This window comes from Oncorhynchus masou, chromosome 18 (assembly GCF_036934945.1).
Source record: "Oncorhynchus masou masou isolate Uvic2021 chromosome 18, UVic_Omas_1.1, whole genome shotgun sequence".
In the NCBI taxonomy this organism is placed as follows: Eukaryota; Metazoa; Chordata; class Actinopteri; order Salmoniformes; family Salmonidae; genus Oncorhynchus; species Oncorhynchus masou.
The window spans coordinates 76,907,733-76,934,614 of record NC_088229.1 but is presented as its reverse complement, the minus strand read 5'-3'; the positions used below and the strand labels follow the sequence as shown (position 1 = coordinate 76,934,614).

General features: G+C 46.4%; 1 protein-coding gene across 4 annotated transcripts in view; it reads left to right on the top strand.

The window, feature by feature from the left end:
* slx4ip (SLX4 interacting protein) overlaps positions 1–26,882 on the top strand; it is a 176,440-nt gene that overhangs the window by 121,721 nt on the left and 27,837 nt on the right. For all 4 annotated transcript variants that reach the window (XM_064924488.1, XM_064924487.1, XM_064924490.1 and 1 more), the window contains one exon: positions 6,723–6,808. In XM_064924488.1, coding sequence (XP_064780560.1) covers positions 6,723–6,808 — 86 coding nt within the window. The remainder of the gene's footprint in view (positions 1–6,722; positions 6,809–26,882) is intronic.

Here is a 26,882-nt window from a genome sequence, read left to right as displayed (position 1 = left end):
CAATTTAAGAAGCAGTACAAGGGGACACTGGTAGGTATCAGGGTTGGTCAATTTAAGAAGCAGTACAAGGGGACACTGGTAGGTATCAGGGTTGGGGTCAAATTTAATTTCAATTCAGGAAGCACACTGAAATTCCTGTTCTCCAATGTTTTTTCAATGAGGACAATTTGGAATTGAAATGGAATTTGGTTTACTTTTTGAATTGACTGGAATTGAACATGGTTTTGACCTTAACTCTTGTATTAAATCATGTTCGAGAGGGTCGCCTCTTCTGTTGTGTCCATCTCACTTCTGTTTCCGTCTCAACACTGCAGTTCATGTAAGTGAGCCTTGTCTGAGCCAGAGTGGCCCATAGTACACCCCCTGGACAGGACTCTAGTTCAGTTCAAGCAAACCCGTCATTTGCATTGCTTCAGTGCTGACTTGAAAGTATATCATGTGTATATTGAAAGAGTTCAGAAGAGGATGCTTGTACATGCCCTTAAACACCCTTGAACTCATAAATCATCTTTATGTACAGTTCCATTCAAAAGTTTGGACACACCTACTCATTCAAGGGTATTTCTTTATTTTTACTATTTTCTACATTGTAGAATAATTTTGATGGAATGCTGCATCAGATGACCTGGCCTCCACAATCACCCGTCCTCAACCCAATTGAGAGAGTTTGGGATGAGTTGGATCGCAGAGTGAAGGAAAAGCATCCAACAAGTGCTCAGCATATGTGGGAACTCCTTCAAGACAGTTGAATAATAATTCTCCATGACGCTGGTTGAGAGAATGCCAAGAGTGTACAAAGCTGTCATCAAGGCAAAGGGTCTAAAATATATTTTGTTTTATTTATCACTTTTTTTGGTTACTACATGATTCCATATGTGTTATTTCTAAGTTTTGATGTCTTCACTATTATTCTACAATGTAAAACATAATAAAAAATCCCTTAAATGAGTAGGTGTGTCCAAATTTTTGACTGGTGCTCTATGTGCTTATGCAAAGCAGTGAGTCCACACAATCTACCTTTTAAAAGGTCTCTCCTTCACTTCTTTTAACATCCTGACCCTACCTGCTATGGCCATGTGCGTGCTTGAGAACATCCTGCTGGCCCTGGAGGGTCTCCTTAATCTGCCGTTGTTTGTCCCTGGAGGGCCTCCTTAGTCTGGCATTAAATTTGTCCCTGGTGGGCTGTCTTAGTCTGGTGTTAAGGTTGTCCCTGAAGGGCCTCCTTACTGAGACCATAAAGAGCTGGGAGTCCCTTTCCTTCTATAGGAGGGCTGTGAGACTGAGAATGTCACATCTCCATGGCCCATCTCCTGCCCCTGACCTTATTCATGGGAACTACATGTCCCCTTCCTCTTGGGACACTTTCATGTTCCTCTTCCTCCCAAATGGAACGCTTCCTCTTGGAACACTTTTATGGTCCTCTTCCTCCCAAATGGAACACTTCCTCTTGGAACACTTTCAAGGTCCTCTTCCTCTTGGGACACTTTCAAGGTCCTCTTCCTCCCAAATGGAACGCTTCCTCTTGGGACACTTTCAAGGTCCTCTTCCTCTCGTAACCCTTAATATTGTTTCCCTGAAGACGAACACTGTACTAAGCTGACCCCAGACCTGTCAGTAAAGTTCATATCTGCCCCCTGACTCCTTAATTTGAGAAACAACAGAATGGCAATCCAATGGGTAGGCCTGCAGTGCATTCGAAAGTATTCATACCCCTTTTCCACATTTTGTTACGTTACAGCCTTATTCTAAAATGACACGTTTTTAGTTCCCTCATCAATCTACACACACTACCCAATAATGACAAAGCAAATACACAGGTTTTTATCAATTTTATCAAATAAATTAATGAAGAGAAATATCCCATTTACAGAAGTATTCAGACCCTTTACTCAGTACTTTTGTTGAGTCACCTTTGGCAGCAATTTTTTTTTTTAAATACATTTGCAAAAATGTCTACACCTGTTTTCACGCTGTCATTATTGGGTATTGTGTGTAGATTTGAATAAGGCTGTAACATAATGTAGAAAACGAGAAGTGGTCTGAATACCTTCTGAATGCACTGTATATATCAGACATGGTCAACGTGGTTATTCTAATGAAAGTCTAGGTGGACCGGAGGATTTGACTCTACTGTGTACAGTCTTGAGTGACAACAAGCAGCCAAACAGTTTATTTTTTATTTTTATATACCGGTAATTATATTATTCTTCAGGAAGCCATCTACCTGAATAATAAAAGGGCCCTGGTCTACAGTAGTGTACTATATAGGGAATAGGGTTTTGGTCTACAGTAGTGTACTATATAGGGATAGGGCCCTGGTCTACAGTAGTGTACTATATAGGGATTAGGGTTCTGGTCTACAGTAGTGTACTATATAGGGAATAGGGCCCTGGTAGACCAGAGTGTACTATATAGGGAATAGGGCCCTGGTAGACCAGAGTGTACTATATAGGGAATAGGGTTCTGGTCTACAGTAGTGTACTATATAGGGAATAGGGCCCTGGTCTACAGTAGTGTACTATATAGGGAATAGGGCTCTGGTCTATAGTAGTGTACTATATAGGGAATAGGGTTCTGGTCTACAGTAGTGTACTATATAGGGAATAGGGCCCTGGTCTACAGTAGTGTACTATATAGGGAATAGGGTTCTGGTCTACAGTAGTGTACTATATAGGGAATAGGGCCCTGGTCTACAGTAGTGTACTATATAGGGAATAGGGCCCTGGTCTACAGTAGTGTACTATATAGGGATTAGGGTTCTGGTCTACAGTAGTGTACTATATAGGGAATAGGGCCCTGGTAGACCAGAGTGTACTATATAGGGAATAGGGCCCTGGTAGACCAGAGTGTACTATATAGGGAATAGGGTTCTGGTCTACAGTAGTGTACTATATAGGGAATAGGGCCCTGGTCTACAGTAGTGTACTATATAGGGAATAGGGCTCTGGTCTATAGTAGTACCACTATATAGGGAATAGGGCCCTGGTCAACAGTAGTGTACTATATAGGGAATAGGGCCCTGGTCTACAGTAGTGTACTATATAGGGATTAGGGTTCTGGTCTACAGTAGTGTACTATATAGGGAATAGGGCCCTGGTAGACCAGAGTGTACTATATAGGGAATAGGGCCCTGGTAGACCAGAGTGTACTATATAGGGAATAGGGTTCTGGTCTACAGTAGTGTACTATATAGGGAATAGGGCCCTGGTCTACAGTAGTGTACTATATAGGGAATAGGGCTCTGGTCTATAGTAGTACCACTATATAGGGAATAGGGCCCTGGTCAACAGTAGTGTACTATATAGGGAATAGGGCCCTGGTCTACAGTAGTGTACTATATAGGGATTAGGGTTCTGGTCTACAGTAGTGTACTATATAGGGAATAGGGCCCTGGTAGACCAGAGTGTACTATATAGGGAATAGGGCCCTGGTAGACCAGAGTGTACTATATAGGGAATAGGGTTCTGGTCTACAGTAGTGTACTATATAGGGAATAGGGCCCTGGTCTACAGTAGTGTACTATATAGGGAATAGGGCTCTGGTCTATATTAGTACCACTATATAGGGAATAGGGCCCTGGTCAACAGTAGTGTACTATATAGGGAATAGGGCGCTGGTCGACAGTAGTGCACTATATAGGGATAGGGCTCTGGTCTACAGTAGTGTACTATATAGGGAATAGGGTTCTGGTCTACAGTAGTGTACTATATAGGGAATAGGGTTCTGGTCAACAGTAGTGTACCATATAGGGAATAGGGCTCTGGTCAACAGTAGTGTACTATATAGGGATTAGGGTTCTGGTCTACAGTAGTGTACTATATAGGGATTAGGGCCCTGGTCAACAGTAGTGTACTATATAGGGAATAGGGCCCTGGTCTACAGTAGTGTACTATATAGGGATTAGGGTTCTGGTCTACAGTAGTGTACTATATAGGGAATAGGGCCCTGGTAGACCAGAGTGTACTATATAGGGAATAGGGCCCTGGTAGACCAGAGTGTACTATATAGGGAATAGGGTTCTGGTCTACAGTAGTGTACTATATAGGGAATAGGGCCCTGGTCTACAGTAGTGTACTATATAGGGAATAGGGCTCTGGTCTATAGTAGTACCACTATATAGGGAATAGGGCCCTGGTCAACAGTAGTGTACTATATAGGGAATAGGGCGCTGGTCGACAGTAGTGCACTATATAGGGATAGGGCTCTGGTCTACAGTAGTGTACTATATAGGGAATAGGGTTCTGGTCAACAGTAGTGTACTATATAGGGAATAGGGCGCTGGTCGACAGTAGTGCACTATATAGGGAATAGGGCCCTGGTCTACAGTAGTGTACTATATAGGGAATAGGGTTCTGGTCAACAGTAGTGTACTATATAGGGAATAGGGTTCTGGTCTACAGTAGTGCACTATATAGGGAATAGGGCCCTGGTCTACAGTAGTGTACTATATAGGTAATAGGGCTCTGGTCTACAGTAGTGTACTATATAGGGAATAGGGCTCTGGTCTACAGTAGTGTACTATATAGGGAATAGGGTTCTGGTCAACAGTAGTGTACCATATAGGGAATAGGGCTCTGGTCTACAGTAGTGTTCTATATAGGGAATAGGGCCCTGGTCTACAGTAGTGTACTATATAGGGAATAGGGCCCTGGTAGACCAGAGTGTACTATATAGGGAATAGGGCCCTGGTAGACCAGAGTGTACTATATAGGGAATAGGGTTCTGGTCTACAGTAGTGTACTATATAGGGAATAGGGCCCTGGTCTACAGTAGTGTACTATATAGGGAATAGGGCTCTGGTCTATAGTAGTACCACTATATAGGGAATAGGGCCCTGGTCAACAGTAGTGTACTATATAGGGAATAGGGCGCTGGTCGACAGTAGTGCACTATATAGGGATAGGGCTCTGGTCTACAGTAGTGTACTATATAGGGAATAGGGTTCTGGTCTACAGTAGTGTACTATATAGGGATTAGGGTTCTGGTCTACAGTAGTGTACTATATAGGGAATAGGGTTCTGGTCAACAGTAGTGTACCATATAGGGAATAGGGCTCTGGTCAACAGTAGTGTACTATATAGGGATTAGGGTTCTGGTCTACAGTAGTGTACTATATAGGGATTAGGGCCCTGGTCTACAGTAGTGTACTATATAGGGAATAGGGTTCTGGTCAACAGTAGTGTACTATATAGGGAATAGGGCCCTGGTCTACAGTAGTGTACTATATAGGGAATAGGGTTCTGGTCTACAGTAGTGCACTATATAGGGAATAGGGCCCTGGTCTACAGTAGTGTACTATATAGGTAATAGGGCTCTGGTCTACAGTAGTGTACTATATAGGGAATAGGGCTCTGGTCTACAGTAGTGTACTATATAGGGAATAGGGTTCTGGTCAACAGTAGTGTACTATATAGGGAATAGGGTTCTGGTCAACAGTAGTGTACTATATAGGGAATAGGGCGCTGGTCGACAGTAGTGCACTATATAGGGATAGGGCTCTGGTCTAAAGTAGTGCACTGAATAGGGTTCTGGTCTACAGTAGTGTACTATATAGGGATTAGGGCCCTGGTCTACAGTAGTGTACTATATAGGGAATAGGGCCCTGGTCTACAGTAGTGTACTATATAGGGAATAGGGTGTCATTTTAGACATAGATGTGATTTGTAATTTTAGACTGAATTGCTCCATATTATATGCTGTTAATCACATAGTTCTGAGCCAGACGCGCACACACACATGCAGGAAACATCTGTAAACTTTCTGTGGTTTGAGGGTTTTGTAAATATCTGGCCTTGCTAACCTCACCCTGATTCAGCTGGATATCTGGCCTTGCTAACCTCACCCTGATTCAGCTGGATATCTGGCCTTGCTAACCTCACTCTGATCCAGCTGGATATCTGGCCTTGCTAACCTCACTCTGATTCAGCTGGATATCTGGCCTTGCTAACCTCACCCTGATTCAGCTGGATATCTGGCCTTGCTAACCTCACCCTGATTCAGCTGGATATCTGTTCTTGCTAACCTCTCCCTGATTCAGCTGGATATCTGGCCTTGCTAACCTCACTCTGATTCTGCTGGATATCTGGCCTTGCTAACCTCACTCTGATTCAGCTGGATATCTGGCCTTGCTAACCTCACTCTGATTCAGCTGGATATCTGGCCTTGCTAACCTCACTCTGATTCAGCTGGATATCTGGCCTTGCTAACCTCACTCTGATCCAGCTGGATATCTGGCCTTGCTAACCTCACTCTGATTCAGCTGGATATCTGGCCTTGCTAACCTCACCCTGATTCTGCTGGATATCTGGCCTTGCTAACCTCACTCTGATTCAGCTGGATATCTGGCCTTGCTAACCTCACTCTGATTCAGCTGGATATCTGTTCTTGCTAACCTCTCCCTGATTCAGCTGGATATCTGGCCTTGCTAACCTCACCTTGATTCAGCTGGATATCTGGCCTTGCTAACCTCACTCTGATTCAGCTGGATATCTGGCCTTGCTAACCTCACCCTGATTCAGCTGGATATCTGGCCTTGCTAACCTCACCTTGATTCAGCTGGATATCTGACCAAGACTTCCATTTTATTATATTCACTATCATATTGTGTGTGTGTTTTCACGCCAGAGCTGCGTGTTTCCTGAGCATTGTACTGTGTGTGTGTGTATATATATAATGTGTGTTTGTGTGTGTATATATAATGTATGTGTGTGTTTTCTCCCCAGAGCTGCGTGTGTTTCCTGAGCGTTATGTGGTGTGTGTGAGCCGACTGGAGGATGCCTCAGCTAACCCGACCCCAGCCGTAACCGTGGTGAGTGGCTGTTTATACTCCACTACTTCCTCTTCCTTCCAGTCGCTTGGCAACATCACCAGCACGGGGCTGTCTGTCTGTTATTATAGGGCTTCGGTGCCAAATACTGCTCCAACTTCCAACTGTATGTGCTGGAAGTTGTTTACTTAGATTAGCCCCTGGATGCGCTGCCAAATTGTGCGCCCGGGTCCCACTGGATATGTCCCAAATGGCACCCTCTTCCCTATGGACCCTGGTCAAAGTAGGGCACTTTATAGGGAATAGGGTGCCATTTTGGATGCGGACTGTATATGCTGGCTTTGTTTAAGTAGTGTGGCCCCTGGACCTGCCAGGGTTATTTCCAGGCCCCCGACCCCTACTCACAGGGATGGGGACAAGATTGGGACAGAGTGTCTGAGGTTGTGGGTTAAAGGAGTTGTTGGGTGAAGGGTTCCAGAGTTTACAGGGGTTACGCACCACTGGATCTGGGGTCCAGGGAGAGACCGACATCTGTTTATGTGATCTTGTCACAATGACCAGAGGGATTGGCAAGACAGCACGAACAGACCTGGGACCAGACCTGGGACCAGACTAGTCTTATATGTGCTAGTTAGAGTCAGTTCAGGGTGATGTATATGCTAGTAGAGTCAGTGCAGGGTGATGTATATGCTAGTAGAGTCAGTGCAGGGTGATGTATATGCTAGTAGAGTCAGTGCAGGGTGATGTATATGCTAGTAGAGTCAGTGCAGGGTGATGTATATGCTAGTAGAGTCAGTTCAGGGTGATGTCTGGGCTAGTAGAGTTAGTGCAGGGTGATGTATATGCTAGTAGAGTCAGTTCAGGGTGATGTATATGCTAGTAGAGTCAGTTCAGGGTGATGTCTGGGCTAGTACAGTCAGTTCAGGGTGATGTCTAGGCTAGTACAGTCAGTGCAGGGTGATGAGTAGGGTAGTACAGTCAGTGCAGGGTGATGTATTGGCTAGTACAGTCAGTGCAGAGTGATGTATTGGCTAGTACAGTCAGTGCAGGGTGATGTGTAGGCTAGTACAGTCAGTCCAGGGTGATGTGTAGGCTAGTACAGTCAGTGCAGGGTGATGTATTGGCTAGTACAGTCAGTGCAGGGTGATGTATTGGCTAGTACAGTCAGTGCAGAGTGATGTGTAGGCTTGTACAGTCAGTTCAGGGTGATGTACAGTCAGTGCAGCGTGAATAATAGGCAGTACTTTCTAAGAATGTATATGTAAGAATGTGTAGTATCTTCTAAGAGGAACGTGTAGTGCCTTCTAAGAACGTGTAGTGCCTTCTAAGAACTTGTAGTACCTTCTAAGAACGTGTAGTACCTTCTAAGAACGTGTAGTGCCTTCTAAGAACTTGTAGTACCTTCTAAGAACGTGTAGTGCCTTCTAAGAGGAACGTGTAGTGCCTTCTAAGAATGTGTAGTGCCTTCTAAGAATGTGTAGTGCCTTCTAAGAATGTGTAGTGCCTTCTAAGAATGTGTAGTGCCTTCTAAGAACGTGTAGTGCCTTCTAAGAATGTGTAGTACCTTCTAAGAGGAACGTGTAGTGCCTTCTAAGAATGTGTAGTGCCTTCTAAGAACGTGTAGTGCCTTCTAGGAATGTGTAGTGCCTTCTAAGAATGTGTAGTGCCTTCTAAGAACGTGTAGTGCCTTCTAAGAATGTGTCGTGCATTCTAAGAACGTGTAGTGCCTTCTAAGAATGTGTAGTACCTTCTAAGAGGAACGTGTAGTGCCTTCTAAGAACTTGTAGTACCTTCTAAGAACGTGTAGTGCCTTTTAAGAAGAACGTGTAGTGCCTTCTAAGAAGAACGTGTAGTGCCTTCTAAGAAGAACATGTAGTGCCTTCTAAGAATGTGTTGTGCCTTCTAAGAATGTGTAGTGCCTTCTAAGAATGTGTTGTGCCTTCTAAGAACGTGTAGTGCCTTCTAAGAATGTGTAGTGCCTTCTAAGAGGAACGTGTAGTGCCTTCTAAGAATGTGTAGTGCCTTCTAAGAATGTGTAGTGCCTTCTAAGAACTTGTAATACCTTCTAAGAACGTGTAGTGCCTTCTAATAATGTGTAGTACCTTCTAAGAACGTGTAGTGCCTTCTAAGCAGAACGTGGAGTGCTTTCTAAGCAGAACGTGGAGTGCCTTCTAAGCAGAACGTGGAGTGCCTTCTAAGCAGAACGTGGAGTGCCTTCTAAGCAGAACGTGGAGTGCCTTCTAAGCAGAACGTGGAGTGCCTTCTAAGCAGAACGTGGAGTGCCTTCTAAGCAGAACGTGGAGTGCCTTCTAAGCAGAACGTGGAGTGCCTTCTAAGCAGAACGTGGAGTGCCTTCTAAGCAGAACGTGTAGTGCCTTCTAAGCAGAACGTGTAGTGCCTTCTAAGCAGAACGTGTAGTGCCTTCTAAGCAGAACGTGTAGTGCCTTCTAAGCAGAACGTGGAGTACCTTCTAAGAGGAATGTGTAGTGCAATTCTAAGAGGAACGTGTAGTGCCTTCTAAGAATGTGTAGTGCCTTCTAAGAATGTGTAGTGCCTTCTAAGAATGTGTAGTGCCTTCTAAGAATGTGTAGTACCTTCTAAGAATGTGTAGTGCCTTCTAAGAATGTGTAGTGCCTTCTAAGAACGTGTAGTGCCTTCTAAGAATGTGTCGTGCATTCTAAGAACGTGTAGTGCCTTCTAAGAATGTGTAGTACCTTCTAAGAGGAACGTGTAGTGCCTTTTAAGAACTTCTAGTACCTTCTAAGAACGTGTAGTGCCTTCTAATAAGAACGTGTAGTGCCTTCTAATAAGAACGTGTAGTGCCTTCTAAGAAGAACATGTAGCGCCTTCTAAGAGTGTGTTGTGCCTTCTAAGAACGTGTAGTGCCTTCTAAGAACGTGTAGTGCCTTCTAAGAAGAACATGTAGTGCCTTCTAAGAATGTGTTGTGCCTTCTAAGCAGAACGTGTAGTGCCTTCTAAGCAGAACGTGGAGTGCCTTCTAAGCAGAACGTGGAGTGCCTTCTAAGCAGAACGTGGAGTGCCTTCTAAGCAGAACGTGGAGTGCCTTCTAAGCAGAACGTGGAGTGCCTTCTAAGCAGAACGTGGAGTGCCTTCTAAGCAGAACGTGGAGTGCCTTCTAAGCAGAACGTGGAGTGCCTTCTAAGCAGAACGTGGAGTGCCTTCTAAGCAGAACGTGGAGTGCCTTCTAAGCAGAACGTGGAGTGCCTTCTAAGCAGAACGTGGAGTGCCTTCTAAGCAGAATGTGGAGTGCCTTCTAAGCAGAATGTGGAGTGCCTTCTAAGCAGAATGTGGAGTGCCTTCTAAGCAGAACGTGGAGTACCTTCTAAGAGGAACGTGCAGTGCCTTCTAAGAATGTGTAGTGCCTTCTAAGAACGTGTAGTGCCTTCTAAGAATGTGTAGTGCCTTCTAAGAATGTGTAGTACCTTCTAAGAATGTGTAGTGCCTTCTAAGAATGTGTAGTGCCTTCTAAGAATGTGTTGTGCCTTCTAAGAACGTGTAGTGCCTTCTAAGAACATGTAGTGCCTTCTAAGAACGTGTAGTGCCTTCTAAGAAGAACATGTAGCGTCTTCTAAGAATGAGTTGTGCCTTCTAAGCAGAACGTGTAGTGCCTTCTAAGCAGAACGTGGAGTGCCTTATAAGCAGAACGTGGAGTGCCTTCTAAGCAGAACGTGGAGTGCCTTCTAAGCAGAACGTGGAGTGCCTTCTAAGCAGAACGTGGAGTGCCTTCTAAGCAGAACGTGTAGTGCCTTCTAAGCAGAACGTGTAGTGCCTTCTAAGCAGAACGTGTAGTGCCTTCTAAGAATGTGTAGTGCCTTCTAAGAACGTGTAGTACCTTCTAAGAATGTGTAGTGCCTTCTAAGAATGTGTAGTGCCTTCTAAGAATGTGTAGTGCCTTCTAAGAACGTGTAGTGCCTTCTAAGAATGTGTAGTGCCTTCTAAGAACGTGTAGTGCCTTCTAAGAATGTGTAGTACCTTCTAAGAATGTGTAGTGCCTTCTAAGAATGTGTAGTGCCTTCTAAGAATGTGTAGTACCTTCTAAGAACGTGTAGTGCCTTCTAAGAATGTGTAGTACCTTCTAAGAATGTGTAGTGCCTTCTAAGAATGTGTAGTGCCTTCTAAGAACGTGTAGTGCCTTCTAAGAATGTGTAGTACCTTCTAAGAATGTGTAGTGCCTTCTAAGAATGTGTAGTGCCTTCTAAGAATGTGTAGTGCCTTCTAAAAACGTGTAGTGCCTTCTAAGAATGTGTCGTGCATTCTAAGAACGTGTAGTGCCTTCTAAGAATGTGTAGTACCTTCTAAGAGGAACGTGTAGTGCCTTCTAAGAACTTGTAGTACCTTCTAAGAACGTGTAGTGCCTTCTAAGAAGAATGTGTAGTGCCTTCTAAGAACGTGTAGTGCCTTCTAAGAATGTGTAGTGCCTTCTAAGAATGTGTCGTGCATTCTAAGAACGTGTAGTGCCTTCTAAGAATGTGTAGTACCTTCTAAGAGGAACGTGTAGTGCCTTCTAAGAACTTGTAGTACCTTCTAAGAACGTGTAGTGCCTTCTAAGAAGAACGTGTAGTGCCTTCTAAGAACGTGTAGTGCCTTCTAAGAACGTGTAGTGCCTTCTAAGAACGTGTAGTGCCTTCTAAGAACGTGTAGTGCCTTCTAAGAAGAACATGTAGCGCCTTCTAAGAATGTGTTGTGCCTTCTAAGAATGTGTAGTGCCTTCTAAGAGGAACCTTTATGTGCCTTCTAAGAAGAATGTGTAGTGCCTTCTAAGAATGTGTAGTGCCTTCTAAGAACGTGTAGTGCCTTCTAAGAACGTGTAGTGCCTTCTAAGAACGTGTAGTGCCTTCTAAGAATGTGTAGTGCCTTCTAAGAACTTGTAATACCTTCTAAGAACGTGTAGTGCCTTCTAAGAACTTGTCATACCTTCTAAGAACGTGTAGTGCCTTCTAAGAAGAACGTGTAGTGCCTTCTAAGAACGTGGAGTGCCTTCTAAGAAGAATGTGTAGTGCCTTCTAAGAATGTGTAGTGCCTTTTAAGAACGTGTAGTTCCTTCTAAGAAGAACGTGTAGTGCCTTCTAAGAACGTGGAGTGCCTTCTAAGAAGAATGTGTAGTGCCTTCTAAGAATGTGTAGTGCCTTTTAAGAACGTGTAGTTCCTTCTAAGAAGAATGTGTAGTGCCTTCTAAGAATGTGTAGTGCCTTCTAAGAGCATGTAGTGCCTTCTAAGAACGTGTAGTGCCTTCTAAGAGCATGTAGTGCCTTCTAAGAATGTGTAGTGCCTTCTAAGAATGTGTAGTGCCTTCTAAGAACGTGTAGTGCCTTCTTAGAAGAACGTGTAATGTCTTCTAAGAATGTATAGTACCTTCTAAGAATGTATAGTGCCTTCTAAGAATGTATAGTTCTAAGAATGTATAGTTCTAAGAATGTATAGTTCTAAGAATGTGTAGGCCTAGGCTAGGCTCTGAATATTTATCTGACTATCGTTGGTAATGTGAGAGACCACCATTCCTTTCAACACATATTTTCTCTCACACCAACACAAACTCAACACTTTGAGGGAGATTCCCATGGTAGTTTCCTAATCAGAAGTCATGTACCTTCATTGATTTGATGCACATTCAGAAGTTTGGGGGAAAGCTGTAGTCAGTGTAGGAACAGCTGTTGTAGTCAGTTTAGGAACAGCTGCTGTAGTCAGTTTAGGAACAGTGTAGTCAGTGTAGGAACAGTGTAGTCAGTGTAGGAACAGTGTAGTCAGTGTAGGAACAGTATAGTCAGTGTAGGAACAGTGTAGTCAGTGTAGGAACAGTGTAGTCAGTGTTGGAACAGTGTAGTCAGTGTAGGAACAGTGAAGTAGTCAGTTTAGGAACAGTGTAGTAAGTGTAGGAACAGTGTAGTCAGTGTAGCAACAGTGTAGTCAGTTTAGTAACAGCTGCTGTAGTCAGTTTAGGAACAGCTGCTGTAGTCAGTTTAGGAACAGCTGTAGTCAGTGTAGGAACAGCTGTAGTCAGTTTAGGAACAGCTCTAGTCAGTTTAGGAACAGTTGTAGTCAGTGTAGGAACAGCTGTAGTCAGTTTAAGAACAGCTGCTGTAGTCAGTGTAGGAACAGCTGTAGTCAGTGTAGGAACAGCTATAGTCAGTTTAGGAACAGCTGTAGTCAGTTTAAGAACAGCTGCTGTAGTCAGTGTAGGAACAGCTGTAGTCAGTTTAGGAACAGCTGTAGTCAGTTTAGGAACAGCTGTAGTCAGTTTAAGAACAGCTGCAGTCAGTTTAGGAACAGCTGTAGTCAGTTTAAGAACAGCTGCTGTAGTCAGTGTAGGAACAGCTGTAGTCAGTTTAAGAACAGCTGCTGTAGTCAGTTTAGGAACAGCTGTAGTCAGTGTAGGAACAGCTGTAGTCCGTTTAGGAACAGCTGTAGTCAGTTTAAGAACAGCTGCTGTAGTCAGTTTAGGAACAGCTGTAGTCAGTTTAAGAACAGCTGTAGTCAGTTTAGGAACAGCTGTAGTCAGTTTAGGAACAGCTGTAGTCAGTGTAGGAACAGCCGTAGTCGACCATAGCTCCACCGTTCAGAGCCCACGCTGTGTGACACACACACTCTCGCCCACGTCATGTGACCTTTCTCTTTAGTTATTTTGTGTCCAGTCATGACAGACGTAGAGTCTTCCAGAAACTAGTTCTCATTTGAACCCGCTCTGCCCTCCCCAGAGAGGACTGTGGGAAATCAACGAGGAGCCTCATTCTCACCTTGGCGCAGACATCAGAGGACCATGGAGGATGTCTCTCTCTATGTCTACCTCCCAAATGGCACTCTATTCCCTACATAGCGCACCACTTTAGACCGGTTCCCTATGGTGATACAGTGCACTATAAATGGAATAAAGTGCCATTTGGACTCTGTGTTCCATCTGTCTACCCCATGATCGGGGTGTCTCTCCCTCTCTGTTATTCTATCACGGCTTTTGCTATTGTTTCTCTTTACTCTGAGGTTCCCAGTCTCTCCCCCTGCTCTGTGAGTCTCCCAGTCTCTCCCACTGCTCTGTGAGTCTCCCAGTCTCTCCCACTGCTCTGTGAGTCTCCCAGTCTCTCCCACTGCTCTGTGAGTCTCCCAGTCTCTCCCACTGCTCTGTGAGTCTCCCAGTCGCTCCCACTGCTTGTTGAGTCTCCCAGTCTCCCCCCCTGCTCTGTGAGTCTTCCAGGCTCTCCCCCTGCTCTGTGAGTCTTCCAGGCTCTCCCACTGCCCTGTGAGTCTCCCAGTCGCTCCCACTGCTCTGTGAGTCTCCCAGTCTCTCCCACTGCTCTGTGAGTCTTCCAGTCTCTCCCCCTGCTCTGTGAGTCTTCCAGTCTCTCCCACTGCCCTGTGAGTCTCCCAGTCTCTCCCACTGCTCTGTGAGTCTCCCAGTCTCTCCCACTGCTCTGTGAGTCTTCCAGTCTCTCCCACTGCCCTGTGAGTCTCCCAGTCTCTCCCACTGCTCTGTGAGTCTCCCAGTCTCTCCCACTGCTCTGTGAGTCTTCCAGTCTCTCCCACTGCCCTGTGAGTCGTCCAGTCTCTCCCACTGCTCTGTGAGTCTCCCAGTCTCTCCCACTGCTCTGTGAGTCTCCCAGTCGCTCCCACTGCTCTGTGAGTCTCCCAGTGTCTCCCACTGCTCTGTGAGTCTTCCAGTCTCTCCCACTGCCCTGTGAGTCTTCCAGTCTCTCCCACTGCCATGTGAGTCTTCCAGTCTCTCCCACTGCTCTGTGAGTCTCCCAGTCTCTCCCACTGCTCTGTGAGTCTCCTAGTCTCTCCCCCTGCTCTGTGAGTCTCCTAGTCTCTCCCTCTGCTCTGTGAGTCTCCTAGTCTCTCCCGGAGAGACGGAGACAGGGAGGGAGTGGGAGACAGGGAGGGAGTGGGAGACAGGGAGGGAGTGGGAGACAGGGAGGGAGTGGGAGACAGAGAGGGAGTGGGAGACAGGGAGGGAGAGGGAGAAAGGGAGGGAGAGACAGAGGGAGACAGAGAGGGGGAGGGAGGGAGGGAGGGAGGAAGAGTGGGAGGGAGACGGAGAGAGAGAGAGAGGAAGAAGGAGGGAGGTGGAGGGTGACAGAGAGATGGAGCGAGAGCGAGAGGGGGAGGGAGGAAGGAAGGAGGAGAGAGAGGGAGGGAGGGGGAGGGAGACAGAGAGATGGAGCGAGAGAGAGAGGGATGGAGACAGAGAGATGGTGAGAGAGATGGTGAGAGAGAGGGATGGAGACAGAGAGATGGTGAGAGAGAGGGAGGGAGACAGAGAGATGGTGAGAGAGAGGGAGAGGGATGGAGACAGAGAGATGGTGAGAGAGAGGGATGGAGACAGAGAGAGGGAGAGAGAGAGGGATGGAGTGTGAACGAGGGGGATAGAGAGGGAGGGATGGAGTGTGAACGAGGGGGATAGAGAGAGAGGGATGGAGTGTGAACGAGGGGGATAGAGAGGGAGGGATGGAGTGTGAACGAGGGGGATAGAGAGAGAGGGATGGAGTGTGAACGAGGGGGATAGAGAGAGAGGGATGGAGTGTGAACGAGGGGGATAGAGACAGAGAGAGGGATGGAGACAGAGAGATGGTGAGAGAGAGGGATGGAGTGTGAACGAGGGGGATAGAGAGAGAGGGATGGAGTGTGAACGAGGGGGATAGAGAGAGAGGGATGGAGTGTGAACGAGGGGGATAGAGAGGGAGGGATGGAGTGTGAACGAGGGGGATAGAGAGAGAGGGATGGAGTGTGAACGAGGGGGATAGAGACAGAGAGAGAGAGGGATGGAGACAGAGAGATGGTGAGAGAGAGGGATGGAGACAGAGAGAGAGAGGGATGGAGACAGAGAGATGGAGAGAGAGAGGGATGGAGACAGAGAGATGGAGAGAGAGGGATGGAGAGAGAGAGGGAGAGAGTGTGAATGAGGGGGATAGAGAGGGATGGAGACAGAGAGAGACAGAGAGATGGTGAGAGAGGGGGATGGAGACAGAGAGGGATGGAGTGTGAACGAGGGGGATAGAGAGGGATGGAGACAGAGAGAGGGAGAGAGAGGGGGATGGAGACAGAGAGAGACAGAGAGATGGAGAGAGAGAGGGATGGAGTGTGAACGAGGGGGATAGAGAGAGAGGGAGAGAGTGTGAACGAGGGGGATAGAGAGGGATGGAGACAGAGAGGGAGAGAGAGGGGGATGGAGACAGAGAGAGACAGAGAGATGGAGAGAGAGAGGGATGGAGTGTGAACGAGGGGGATAGAGAGAGAGGGAGAGAGTGTGAACGAGGGGGATGGAGACAGAGAGGGAGAGAGAGAGGGATGGAGACAGAGAGAGACAGAGAGATGGAGAGAGAGAGAGACAGAGAGAGAGGGATGGAGAGAGAGAGGGATGGAGAGAGAGAGGGATGGAGTGTGAACGAGGGGGATAGAGAGGGATGGAGACAGAGAGGGAGAGAGAGAGGGATGGAGACAGAGAGAGACAGAGAGATGGAGAGAGAGAGGGATGGAGTGTGAACGAGGGGGATAGAGAGAGAGGGAGAGAGTGTGAACGAGGGGGATGGAGACAGAGAGGGAGAGAGAGAGGGATGGAGACAGAGAGAGAGAGAGGGATGGAGAGAGAGAGGGATGGAGAGAGAGAGGGAGAGAGAGGGGGATGGAGACAGAGAGAGACAGAGAGATGGAGAGAGAGAGGGATGGAGTGTGAACGAGGGGGATAGAGAGGGATGGAGAGAGAGAGGGATGGAGTGTGAACGAGGGGGATAGAGAGGGATGGAGAGAGAGAGGGATGGAGTGTGAACGAGGGGGATAGAGAGGGATGGAGAGAGAGAGGGATGGAGTGTGAACGAGGGGGATAGAGAGGGATGGAGACAGAGAGGGAGAGAGAGAGGGATGGAGACAGAGAGAGACAGAGAGAGAGGGATGGAGAGAGAGAGAGATGGAGAGAGAGAGGGATGGAGTGTGAACGAGCTCCTCCTCAGGATCTGGTTCAGACAGGCAGACTGGAGAGGAGTGGAGGGGACTCTTGTGGTGGAACTCTCTCAATTCCAATTAAATTCTGTTTAACAGGCTTTATTAGCATGGGAAAAATATGTCCACATTGCCAAAGTAAGTGAAGTCGATAATAAACTAAAGTGAAATAAACAATTTAACATTAAACATACTTTTCATAAATGTTTCAAAGGGAACAGAGACATTTAAAAAATTATACAATGTGCAAGTAGTTGAGGTATGAAAGTAAAATAAACAAACATAAATATGGGTTGTATTTACAATGTTTGTTCTTCATTGGTTTCCATTTTCATGTGGCAACAGGTCACAAATATTGCTGCTGTGATGGCACATTGTGGTATTTATTTATCAAGATTGGGTTGTTTTTATTATTCTTTGTGGATCTGTGTAATCTGAGGGAAATATGTGTCTCTAGCATGGTCGTACATTTGACAGGAGGTTAGGAAGTGCAGCTCAGTTTCCACCATTTTGTGGGCAGTGAGCACATAGAGTTCATTTGGAAAGTATTCAGACCCTTCACTTTTTCCACATTTTGTTACTTTGCAGCCTTATTCTAAAATGGATTTAAAAAAAAATTGTTTTAAATCCTCATCAAACTACACGCTACACCCCATAATGATATATCAAAAACAGGTTTTTAGAAATGTTTGCAAATGTATTAAAAATAAAAAAAACGATACCATAAGCATTCAGACCCTTTGCAATGACACTCGGAATTGAGCTCAGGTGCATCCTGTTTCCGTTGATAATCCTTGCTACAGCTTGATTGGAGTCCACCTGCGGTAAATTCAATTGATTGGAGATGATTTGGAAAGGCACACACCTGTCTATATAAGGTCCCACAGTTGGCAGTGAATGTCAGAGCAAAAACCAAGCCATGAGGTCGAAGGAATTATCCGTAGAGCTCCGAGACAGGATTGTGTCGAGGCACAGATCTGGGGAAGGGAACCAAAACATTACTGCAGCATTGAAGGTCCCCAAGAACACAGTGGCCTCCATCATTCTTAAATGGAAGACGTTTAGAACCACCTAGACTCTTCCTAGAGCTGGAGAAGGTCCTTGGTCAGGGAGGTGACCAAGAACCTGATGGTCACTCTGACAGAGCTCCAGAGTTCCTCTGTGGAGATGGGAGAACCTTCGAGAAGAACAACCATCTCTGCAGCACTCCAACAATCAGGGCTTCATGGTAAAGTGGCCAGCCGGAAGCCACTCCTCACTAAAAGGTACATGACAGCTCAGCTTGGAGTTTGCCAAAAGGCACCTCAAGGATTCTGACGATGGGAAACAAGGTGCTCTGGTCTGCTGGCTTATACAAATGTAACGGGCTTCCTCACAATTACTACATTACAAATATTCTGTCCAAAACAGACATGACCACTTCCTCGAAATGAGCACACGTTAAATACTATTAATCATGTATTGTTACGTGAATGGTGGTAACCTGTAGCGTTGCTCAAAGGCACACATGTTCCTACCGCACAACCCAAATGACTCAACACGGAGCTCCGACACAACGTGAGGAACAGAGCGAAGCATTAACAGAATGTTAGTGTTACAGTGACAACGTTTCACTAGCTTACCGCTAACGAAGAAATGTAAACTTTTCTTTAACTGCTAAGAAATTACTATCAACTGTCGCTAACTGCTAACAAGGGAGCAAATTAATCATGTTAATTTTTTATTTACAATGGTAGCCGACCCCGGCCAAATCCGGACGACTCTGGGCCTATTGTGAGCCACCCTATGGAACTCCCAATCGCGTCCGGATGTGATACAGCCTGGATTCGAACCAGGGACTGTAGTGACACCTCTGTCACTGAGATCCAGTGCCTTAAACCACTGCACCACTTTGGAGCCCTATTCAGTAATGTGCAGTACAGCAGCTTCTAAAGGAAATATATTTTAATATAGGTCCTTATGACAGATTAGACAGGGTACACGTTCAAGACGAGTGTACATAAATCCACTTCTTCACAACAAAACAACGACTTGTCTACATCGTTTATGATTTGAACGTAGGAGTGTTCTCTTTCCCGTTCTCTGAATAATGCAGACAGGAGAGTTTTATACATGTACATTTTTCTGAGAAAATGGTTTTGAACTCGAAATGACTGAAGTCACGTTGTTGCTGTGCTAGAATGATGAGGGATTCTCTGGCATATTCCACAGGCCAGATGTCGTCATCTCTGGTGCCTTTCAGAACACAGTGTGTCTCAGTCAGGTTCCCAGGTCTTTTTAAGGGGATTTCAGCCTGAGGTCTTTGTTTGTATTTCACATGTGATCTGATTTCTCTGTGGAAACAAAAGCCTCTCTCACTGACCACTGTGTGTGTGTGTGTGATATAATACATGAGTCATATGCTGAGTTGGTCTGAAAAAGAGGTTCCAGTCAGTTCCGCCAGGGTTCCGGTCAGTTCCGCCAGGGTTCCGGTCAGTTCCGCCAGGGTTCCGGTCAGTTCCCACCAGGGTTCCGCCAGAGTTCCGGTCAGTCCCTCCAGGTTTCCTGTCAGTCCCTCCAGAGTTCCGGTCAGTCCCTCCAGGTTTCCTGTCAGTCCCTCCAGGTTTCCTGTCAGTCCCTCCAGCGTTCTGGTCAGTCCCTCCAGGGTTTCGGTCAGTCCCTCCAGGGTTCCGGTCAGTCCGTCCAGGGTTCCGGATAGTCCCGCATGGGTTCCGGTCAGTTCCGCCAGGGTTCCGGTCAGTTCCGCCAGGGTTCCGGTCAGTTCCGCCAGGGTTCCGGTCAGTCCCTCCAGGGTTCCGGTCAGTCCCGCATGGGTTCTGGTCAGTAGTGTTCAGTCAGTTCCACTATGGAGTGGAGAGGGGACTGGACTCGGGCTCTGTGTGTAGATGGAATGGGGTAATGGCAAAGAAACACACAAATTGATGAAAAAGCTATGTGATTGAACGAACCAACTTCATGGGATAATTGGTTATGTCACCATCATAAGACATTAAGGTTTACACATAGACCTGACCACTGATGACTGGCGTTGTTGCCTACCCTCACCACCTGGGGGCGGCCCGTCAGGAAGTCCAGGATCCAGTTGCAGAGGGAGGGGTTCAGACCAAGGGTCCTTAGATTAGTGATGAGACTTGAGGGCACTATGGTGTTGAACGCTGAGTTGTAGTCAATGAACAGCATTCTCACATAGGTGTTCCTTTTGTCCAGGTGGGTAAGGGTAGTGTGGGGTTCAATAGAGATTGCATCATCTGTGGATCTGTTGGGGCGGTATGCAAATTTGAGTGGGTCTAGGGTGTCTGGGATGATGATGTTGATGTGAGACATGACCAGCCTTTCAAAGCACTTCATGGCTACAGATGTGAGTGCTACGGGGCGATAGTTATTTAGACAGGTTACCTTGGCGTTCTTTGGAACATGGACTATGGTGATCTGCTTGAAACATGTAGGTATTAGACTGGGTCGGGGAAGAGTCAGCGCATGCTCTGAGTACACGTCTTGGTAATCTGTCTGGTCCTGCGGCCTTGTGAATGTTAACTTGTTTAAAGGTCTTCATCACATGGACAGCTTGCGACTGAGTTTCCCTTTTTTGATAGTTGATAGTTTGCAAGTCCTGCCACATCCGACGAGCGTCAGTGCTGGTGTAGTACGATTCGATCATGGTCCTGTATTGATGCTTTGCCTGTTTGATGGTTTGTCGGAGGGCATAGCAGGATTTCTTGTAAGCGCTTGGATTAGTGTCCCGCTGCTTGGAAGCGGTGACTTATGTGGCAAACTCCTCATCGGATGAATCTGGAAACATGTTCCAGTCTGTGCTAACAAACAGTCCCGGAGCTTAGCATCCTCTTCGTTGGACACTTCTGTAGCTTAGCATCCTCTTCGTCGGACACTTCTGTAGTTTAGCATCCTCTTCGTCGGACACTTCAGTAGTTTATCATCCTCTTCGTCGGACACTTCTGTATTGAGAGGGTCTCTGGTACTTCCTGTTTTGAGTTTTTGTAAACAGGAATCAGAAGGATTGAGTTATGGTCAAATTTGCCAAATGGAGGGTGAGAGAGAGCTTTGTAATGCTTCTCTTTGTGTGGCGTAAAGGTGATCTAGAGTTGTTTAGCCTCTAGGTGTACATGTGACACGCTGGTGTAAATAAGGTTACCAGCAGGTAGAAATCTAGAAGGTTCTACCAGTAAAGTATGTGGAAGGGTACCTGCAAACTGTTTTATAGTCACTACCTGCCTGCCAACCCCCACCCAAACTGTTTTATAGTTGCTACCTGCCTGCCAACCCCCACCCAAACTGTTTTATAGTCGCTACCTGCCTGCCAACCCCCACCCAAACTGTTTTATAGTCGCTACCTGCCTGCCAACCCCCACCCAAACTGTTTTATAGTCGCTACCTGCCTGCCAACCCCCACCCAAACTGTTTTATAGTCGCTACCTGCCTGCCAACCCCCACCCAAACTGTTTTATAGTCGCTACCTGCCTGCCTGCCAACCCCCACCCAAACTGTTTTATAGTCGCTACCTGCCTGCCAACCCCCATCCAAACTGTTTTATAGTTGCTACCTGCCTGCCAACCCCCACCCAAACTGTTTTATAGTCGCTACCTGCCTGCCAACCCCCACCCAAACTGTTTGGTGGTCCCTACCTGCCTGCCTGCTAACCCCCACCCAAACTGTTTTATAGTCGCTACCTGCCTGCCAACCCCCACCCAAACTGTTTTATAGTCGCTACCTGCCTACCAACCCCCTCCCAAAATGTTATAGTTCCCACCTGCCTGCCAACCCCCACTCAAACCCCATCCCAAACTGTTTCACAGTCCCTACCTACCTGCCTGCCTTCAATCCCCACCCAAACTGTTTCATAGTCCCTACCTGCCTGCCAACCCCCACCCAAACTGTTTCATAGTCCCTACCTGCCCTGCCTGCCAAAGCCCACCCAACCAGTTTCATAGTCCCTACCTGCCTGCCTGCCTGCCAACCCCCACCCAACCAGTTTCATAGTCCCTACCTGCCTGCCTGCCTGCCAACCCCCACCCAACCATTTTCATAGTCCCTACCTGCCTGCCTGCCAAGCCTAAACTGTGTTGGTTGGTATACAGTGAGTTACTCCTTGTGACCTAGCTACAGTAAAGTATGTGGGAGGGAAGAAACCTACAGAAACATAACACCAGGAGATTTAGGATCTTGATCTTTGGAAATGAGTTGTTTGGCCTGGGGAGAAATGATATTGAGGGAAGGAGGAGGAGCTATCTGTCTCTATATACCTGTACAAGTATTGGTCTATGCATGTTTGCTATCTTTGTAACTTGGAAGATGTGGTGAGGTAAAACAAACAAACAGGCCCTGTCTGTTTCTTAGTGGATCCAGAGGTGTGTTGGAGTCTGAGGCGTGTGGAGACAGTGGAGGAGGTTGTGGAGACAGTGGAGGAGGTTGTGGAGACAGTGGAGGAGGTTGTGGAGACGGTGGAGGAGGTTGTGGAGACAGTGGAGGAGGTTGTGGAGACGGTGGAGGAGGTTGTGGAGACGGTGGAGGAGGTTGTGGAGACGGTGGAGGAGGTTGTGGAGTAGGTGGAGGAGGTTGTGGAGACAGTGGAGGAGGTTGTGGAGACAGTGGAGGAGGTTGTGGAGTAGGTGGAGGAGGTTGTGGAGTAGGTGGAGGAGGTTGTGGAGACAGTGGAGGAGGTTGTGGAGACAGTGGAGGAGGTTGTGGAGTAGGTGGAGGAGGTTGTGGAGACAGTGGAGGAGGTTGTGGAGACGGTGGAGGAGGTTGTGGAGACGGTGGAGGAGGTTGTGGAGACGGTGGAGGAGGTTGTGTAGACGGTGGAGGAGGTTGTGGAGACAGTGGAGGAGGTTGTGGAGACAGTGGAGGAGGTTGTGGAGACCTTGGAGTAGGTGGAGGAGGTTGTGGAGACAGTGGAGGAGGTTGTGGAGACGGTGGAGGAGGTTGTGGAGACGGTGGAGGAGGTTGTGGAGACGGTGGAGGAGGTTGTGGAGACAGTGGAGGAGGTTGTGGAGACAGTGGAGGAGGTTGTGGAGACCTTGGAGTAGGTGGAGGAGGTTGTGGAGACAGTGGAGGAGGTTGTGGAGACAGTGGAGGAGGTTGTGGAGACAGTGGAGGAGGTTGTTGAGAATGTAGAAATGCATCCCAAATGGCTCCCTATGGCTCACTATGTTGTGCAGTTCTTCTGACCAGGGCCCACAAGGAACTTTATAGGGAAGAGAGTGGCATTTAGTACTCAGCCTCAGTCTCAGTAGCATCTCACAGGGCGGTAGGCGATATCCTACGCTACGCTGACACTGGTCAACAGTTGTTGTCTTTGCGTCGCCTCTTGTTGGTGCTGAATATTAGTACAACGTAAACCACGTAAATCACGTAAACCAGCTCTAACGGTGGTCCAATGGAAAGAATCATTTATTTTTTATTTTTTTATTTTAGTACTTTTTATGATGATCAGAAGCGTATCAAAAAAACAAAATGGTGAGGTAAAACATGGTGGTGGTGGTGTCTATCATCGTAGAGGAAAATACCATGACACCGAGGAAACGCCAAAACCAAACCAAACAAAACCGTCTCACAAAGGTGACAAGATCAGATGACTGACGGATGAATTACTTGATGGTTGATTGCAGTTCCGTGTGGTAGAGATAGTGAAGACTTGTATAGCAGATGGCTGTTAACATTCATACATAGAATGTGCTCTGGGCTTCAATGACTCATAGAAAAAATAAATAACCTAGAACCAAGCCCTGGGTGACACCAGTAGATAAACTACAGAGAGAAAAATAGATGAACTAGTACCGAGCCCTGGGGGACACCAGTAGATAAACTGCAGAGAGGAAACTAGATGAACTAGTACCGAGCCCTGGGGGACACCAGGAGAACAACTGCAGAGAGGAAACTAGATGAACTAGTACCAAGCCCTGGGGGACACCAGTAGACGAACGGCAGAGAGGAAAATAGATGAACTCGTACCGAGCCCTGCGGGACACCAGTAGACAAACAGCAGAGAGGAAAATAGATGAACTCGTACCGAGCCCTGGGGGACACCAGTAGACGAACTGCAGAGAGGAAACTAGATGAACTTCCGTAAAACACTTCAGTGCTCCTGTACTTGATGTGTTTGAGCAGTGTAAAGAAGAGCTGGTCTGAATCCAAATGTGTGACAAAGGTTAATGTAGCGTCAGTTCTCTATGGAGCAGAACTGGCTGCCAGAGCTGCACTCTAATAGCGTAGTGGCCCTGTCAAAGAATATTAGTGCACATCTGTCCATTACTTTACAGTCCAGAGATAATGGACATCTTCTTTTCCATCTCAATGATCCCTTATTATCTTGGTGGACGGAAAAGAGAACATCCTCTCTGACTCCCATTTTGTGCGATCACACCTCCTGGTCCTATTGTTGTTGTGTGGATGTCATAGCAACGGCAGAGACTGGAGAATGGCTGCATGGATTTGGTCCTCCTTCTTTACTTCATCTCTTCTTTTTTTGTTACTGACAACGTCATGCTAATCACATTAGCGCGCGTTAGAGGGACACCGAACCCTTAGAGGATTTATTAATCTCTTTTTCTTTTTTTCGTACATTACTATACGATATACACTAAATTCTTCGGGGGCTTGGACTCCACACGTTGTGGTGTTTTTTAAACGGTGTTCTATTGGTATCAAGGGACCTATCGGTGCCAGGAAAACATTCCCCACACCATTACATCATAGCCACCAGGCTGTACCGTTGACACCAGGTAGGATGGGGGCCATGGGCTCATGCTGTTTACGCCATAAATCCTGACTCAGCATGACGCAAAAGGAACCAGGATTCGTCGGACCAGGCACTGTGTTTTTTCCACTCCTCATTGTCCTGTGTTTGGTGACGGCGTTGCCCACTGGAGCTGCTGCTTCTTGTTTTGAGTGGAACCCGGTGTGGTCGTCTGCTGCAATAGTTAATAGATAAAGACCGACGAGTTCTGCGCTGAGAGATGCCGTTCTGCACACCACTGTTGTAATGCGTCGTTATTTGTCTGTTTGTGTTCCGCCTGTTAGCTTACATGATTCTTGCCATTCTCCTTCCACCTCTCGTCAAATAGCTGTTTTCGCCCACAGGACTGCCGCTGACTGGATGTGTTTTTTGTTTGTTGCACCGTTCTCGGTAATCGCTGCCGTGCATGAAAAGCCCAGGAGGCCGTTTCTGATATACTGGAACCAACGCCGACGATCATAACGCGCTCAAAGTCGCGTAGGTCTAACGGTGCCTTTATATAGCAAGCCATGGCCACGTGACTCACTGTTTGTAGGAGCGATCCATATTCGTGAATGGGGTGGTGTACCTAATAATATAATAATAATATAATATATCCCATTTAGCAGACGCTTTTGTCCAAAGCGACTTACAAGTCGGCTGGGGCCACTACTTTTTTTTACATATGGGTGGTCCCAGCGGGAATCGAACCCACGACGCTTGGCGTTGCAAGCGCCATGCTCTACCGACTGAGCCACACAGAACCTAATAAACTGTCTAGTTTAGTTTATTGTCCATTGACATGGAAATTCATTTTGTGAAGTCAGCATATGAATACACAAACGCATTACAGTACATTACAGTACATTATCAGTACATTATCAGTACATTATCAGTACATTTTCAATAGCTGAACACTGTATACTGGAGACACTTGCTTTGTTATTTTAACTAAGACAACCAATCTTTGTTAAACATAAATACCTAACTTGGTTTCTCTTGGATTCCGAGACGCGGAATCCTGCTTAAGGTTAAAGTCTGCTTGACAGATGCTAAGCTGCTAGACGTTAGCCATCAAGCTAACGAAGTTAGTCCCAGATGAGTTTTGTCTGGAGAGTTAAATGAATGGTTCCAGTGCTGTAGGAGCTGTGTCTACTACGCTTTGTTTTTGGGACAAACTGGATCACTCAGAGGTCTAATTCGACATTTATTTTCTTGCTGAGGATTATAGGCTTCAGGTGGCTTCCTTGGTCAGGCAGGAAACATAAGAAACTGGGGAAAACGCAGTGGCATGTTTACCTTTTCTACGACGCTGGCTGGACAGCATTCACGTGGTAGATGCATCTCCATCTTGTCGTTTATCGTTGTCCGACTTACCTTGTTGTCCGGAGTTTGTTCGCCAGGGGAGCAAGTCAGTTAAGAACAAATTCTTATTTTCAATGACGGCCTGGGAACAGTGGGTTAACTGCCTTGTTCAGGGTCAGAACGACAGATTTGTACCTTGTCAGCTCGGGGGTTTGAACTCACAACCTTCCGGTTACTAGTCCAACGCTCAAACCACTAGGCTACCCTGTTGCCCCAACTTAGTGGCAATGGTGTAAACTTCTTAAGTAAAAATACTTTAAAGTACTACTTAAGTTGTTTTTTTGGGGTATCTGTATTTTACTATTTATATTTTTACTTTTAATCCTCTTCACTCTTAATGAAAATACTTTTTACTCCATACATTTTCCATGAATGTACTTGTTACATTTTGAATGCTTAGCAGGACAGGAATGATGTCAAATTCACACACTTATCAAGAGAACCTCCCTGGTCATACTGCCTCTGATCTGGCTGCCTCCAACCGCCATACTGCTAGTTCTGTGCATGTTGTTCTGCCATGGCCAGTGAAGAGCCCGGATCTCAATCCCATTGAGCACGTCTGGGACCTGTTGGATCGCTAGGGCCATTCCCCCCAGAAATGGCCGGGAACTTGCAGGTGCCTTGGTGGACGAGTGGGGTAACATCTCACAGCAAGAACTGACAAATCTGGTGCAGTCCAAGAGGAGGAGATGCACTGCAGTACTTAATGCAGCTGGTGGCCACACAAAATACGGACTGTTACTTTTGATTTTGACCACCCCCCCATTATTCAATTTTTCTTAGTTACATGTCTGTGGAACTTGTTCAGTTTATGTCTGTTGAATCTTGAATCTTATGTTCATACAAACATTTACACATGTTAAGTTTTCTGAAAATAAACTCAGTTGACAGTGAGAGGACGTTTATTTTTTTGCTGAGTTTATAAGTGATTCAAGTATTTTTCCAGATCCTAATTGGGATGTCAAATTTTATGTTCCTTTTGTTGGCAAAGAAGGCCCTTCTTGCCTTGTTTTTCAGCTCGTTCACAGTTTTGTGGAAGTTACCTGTGGCTCTAATGTTTAGGCCGAGGTATGTATTGTT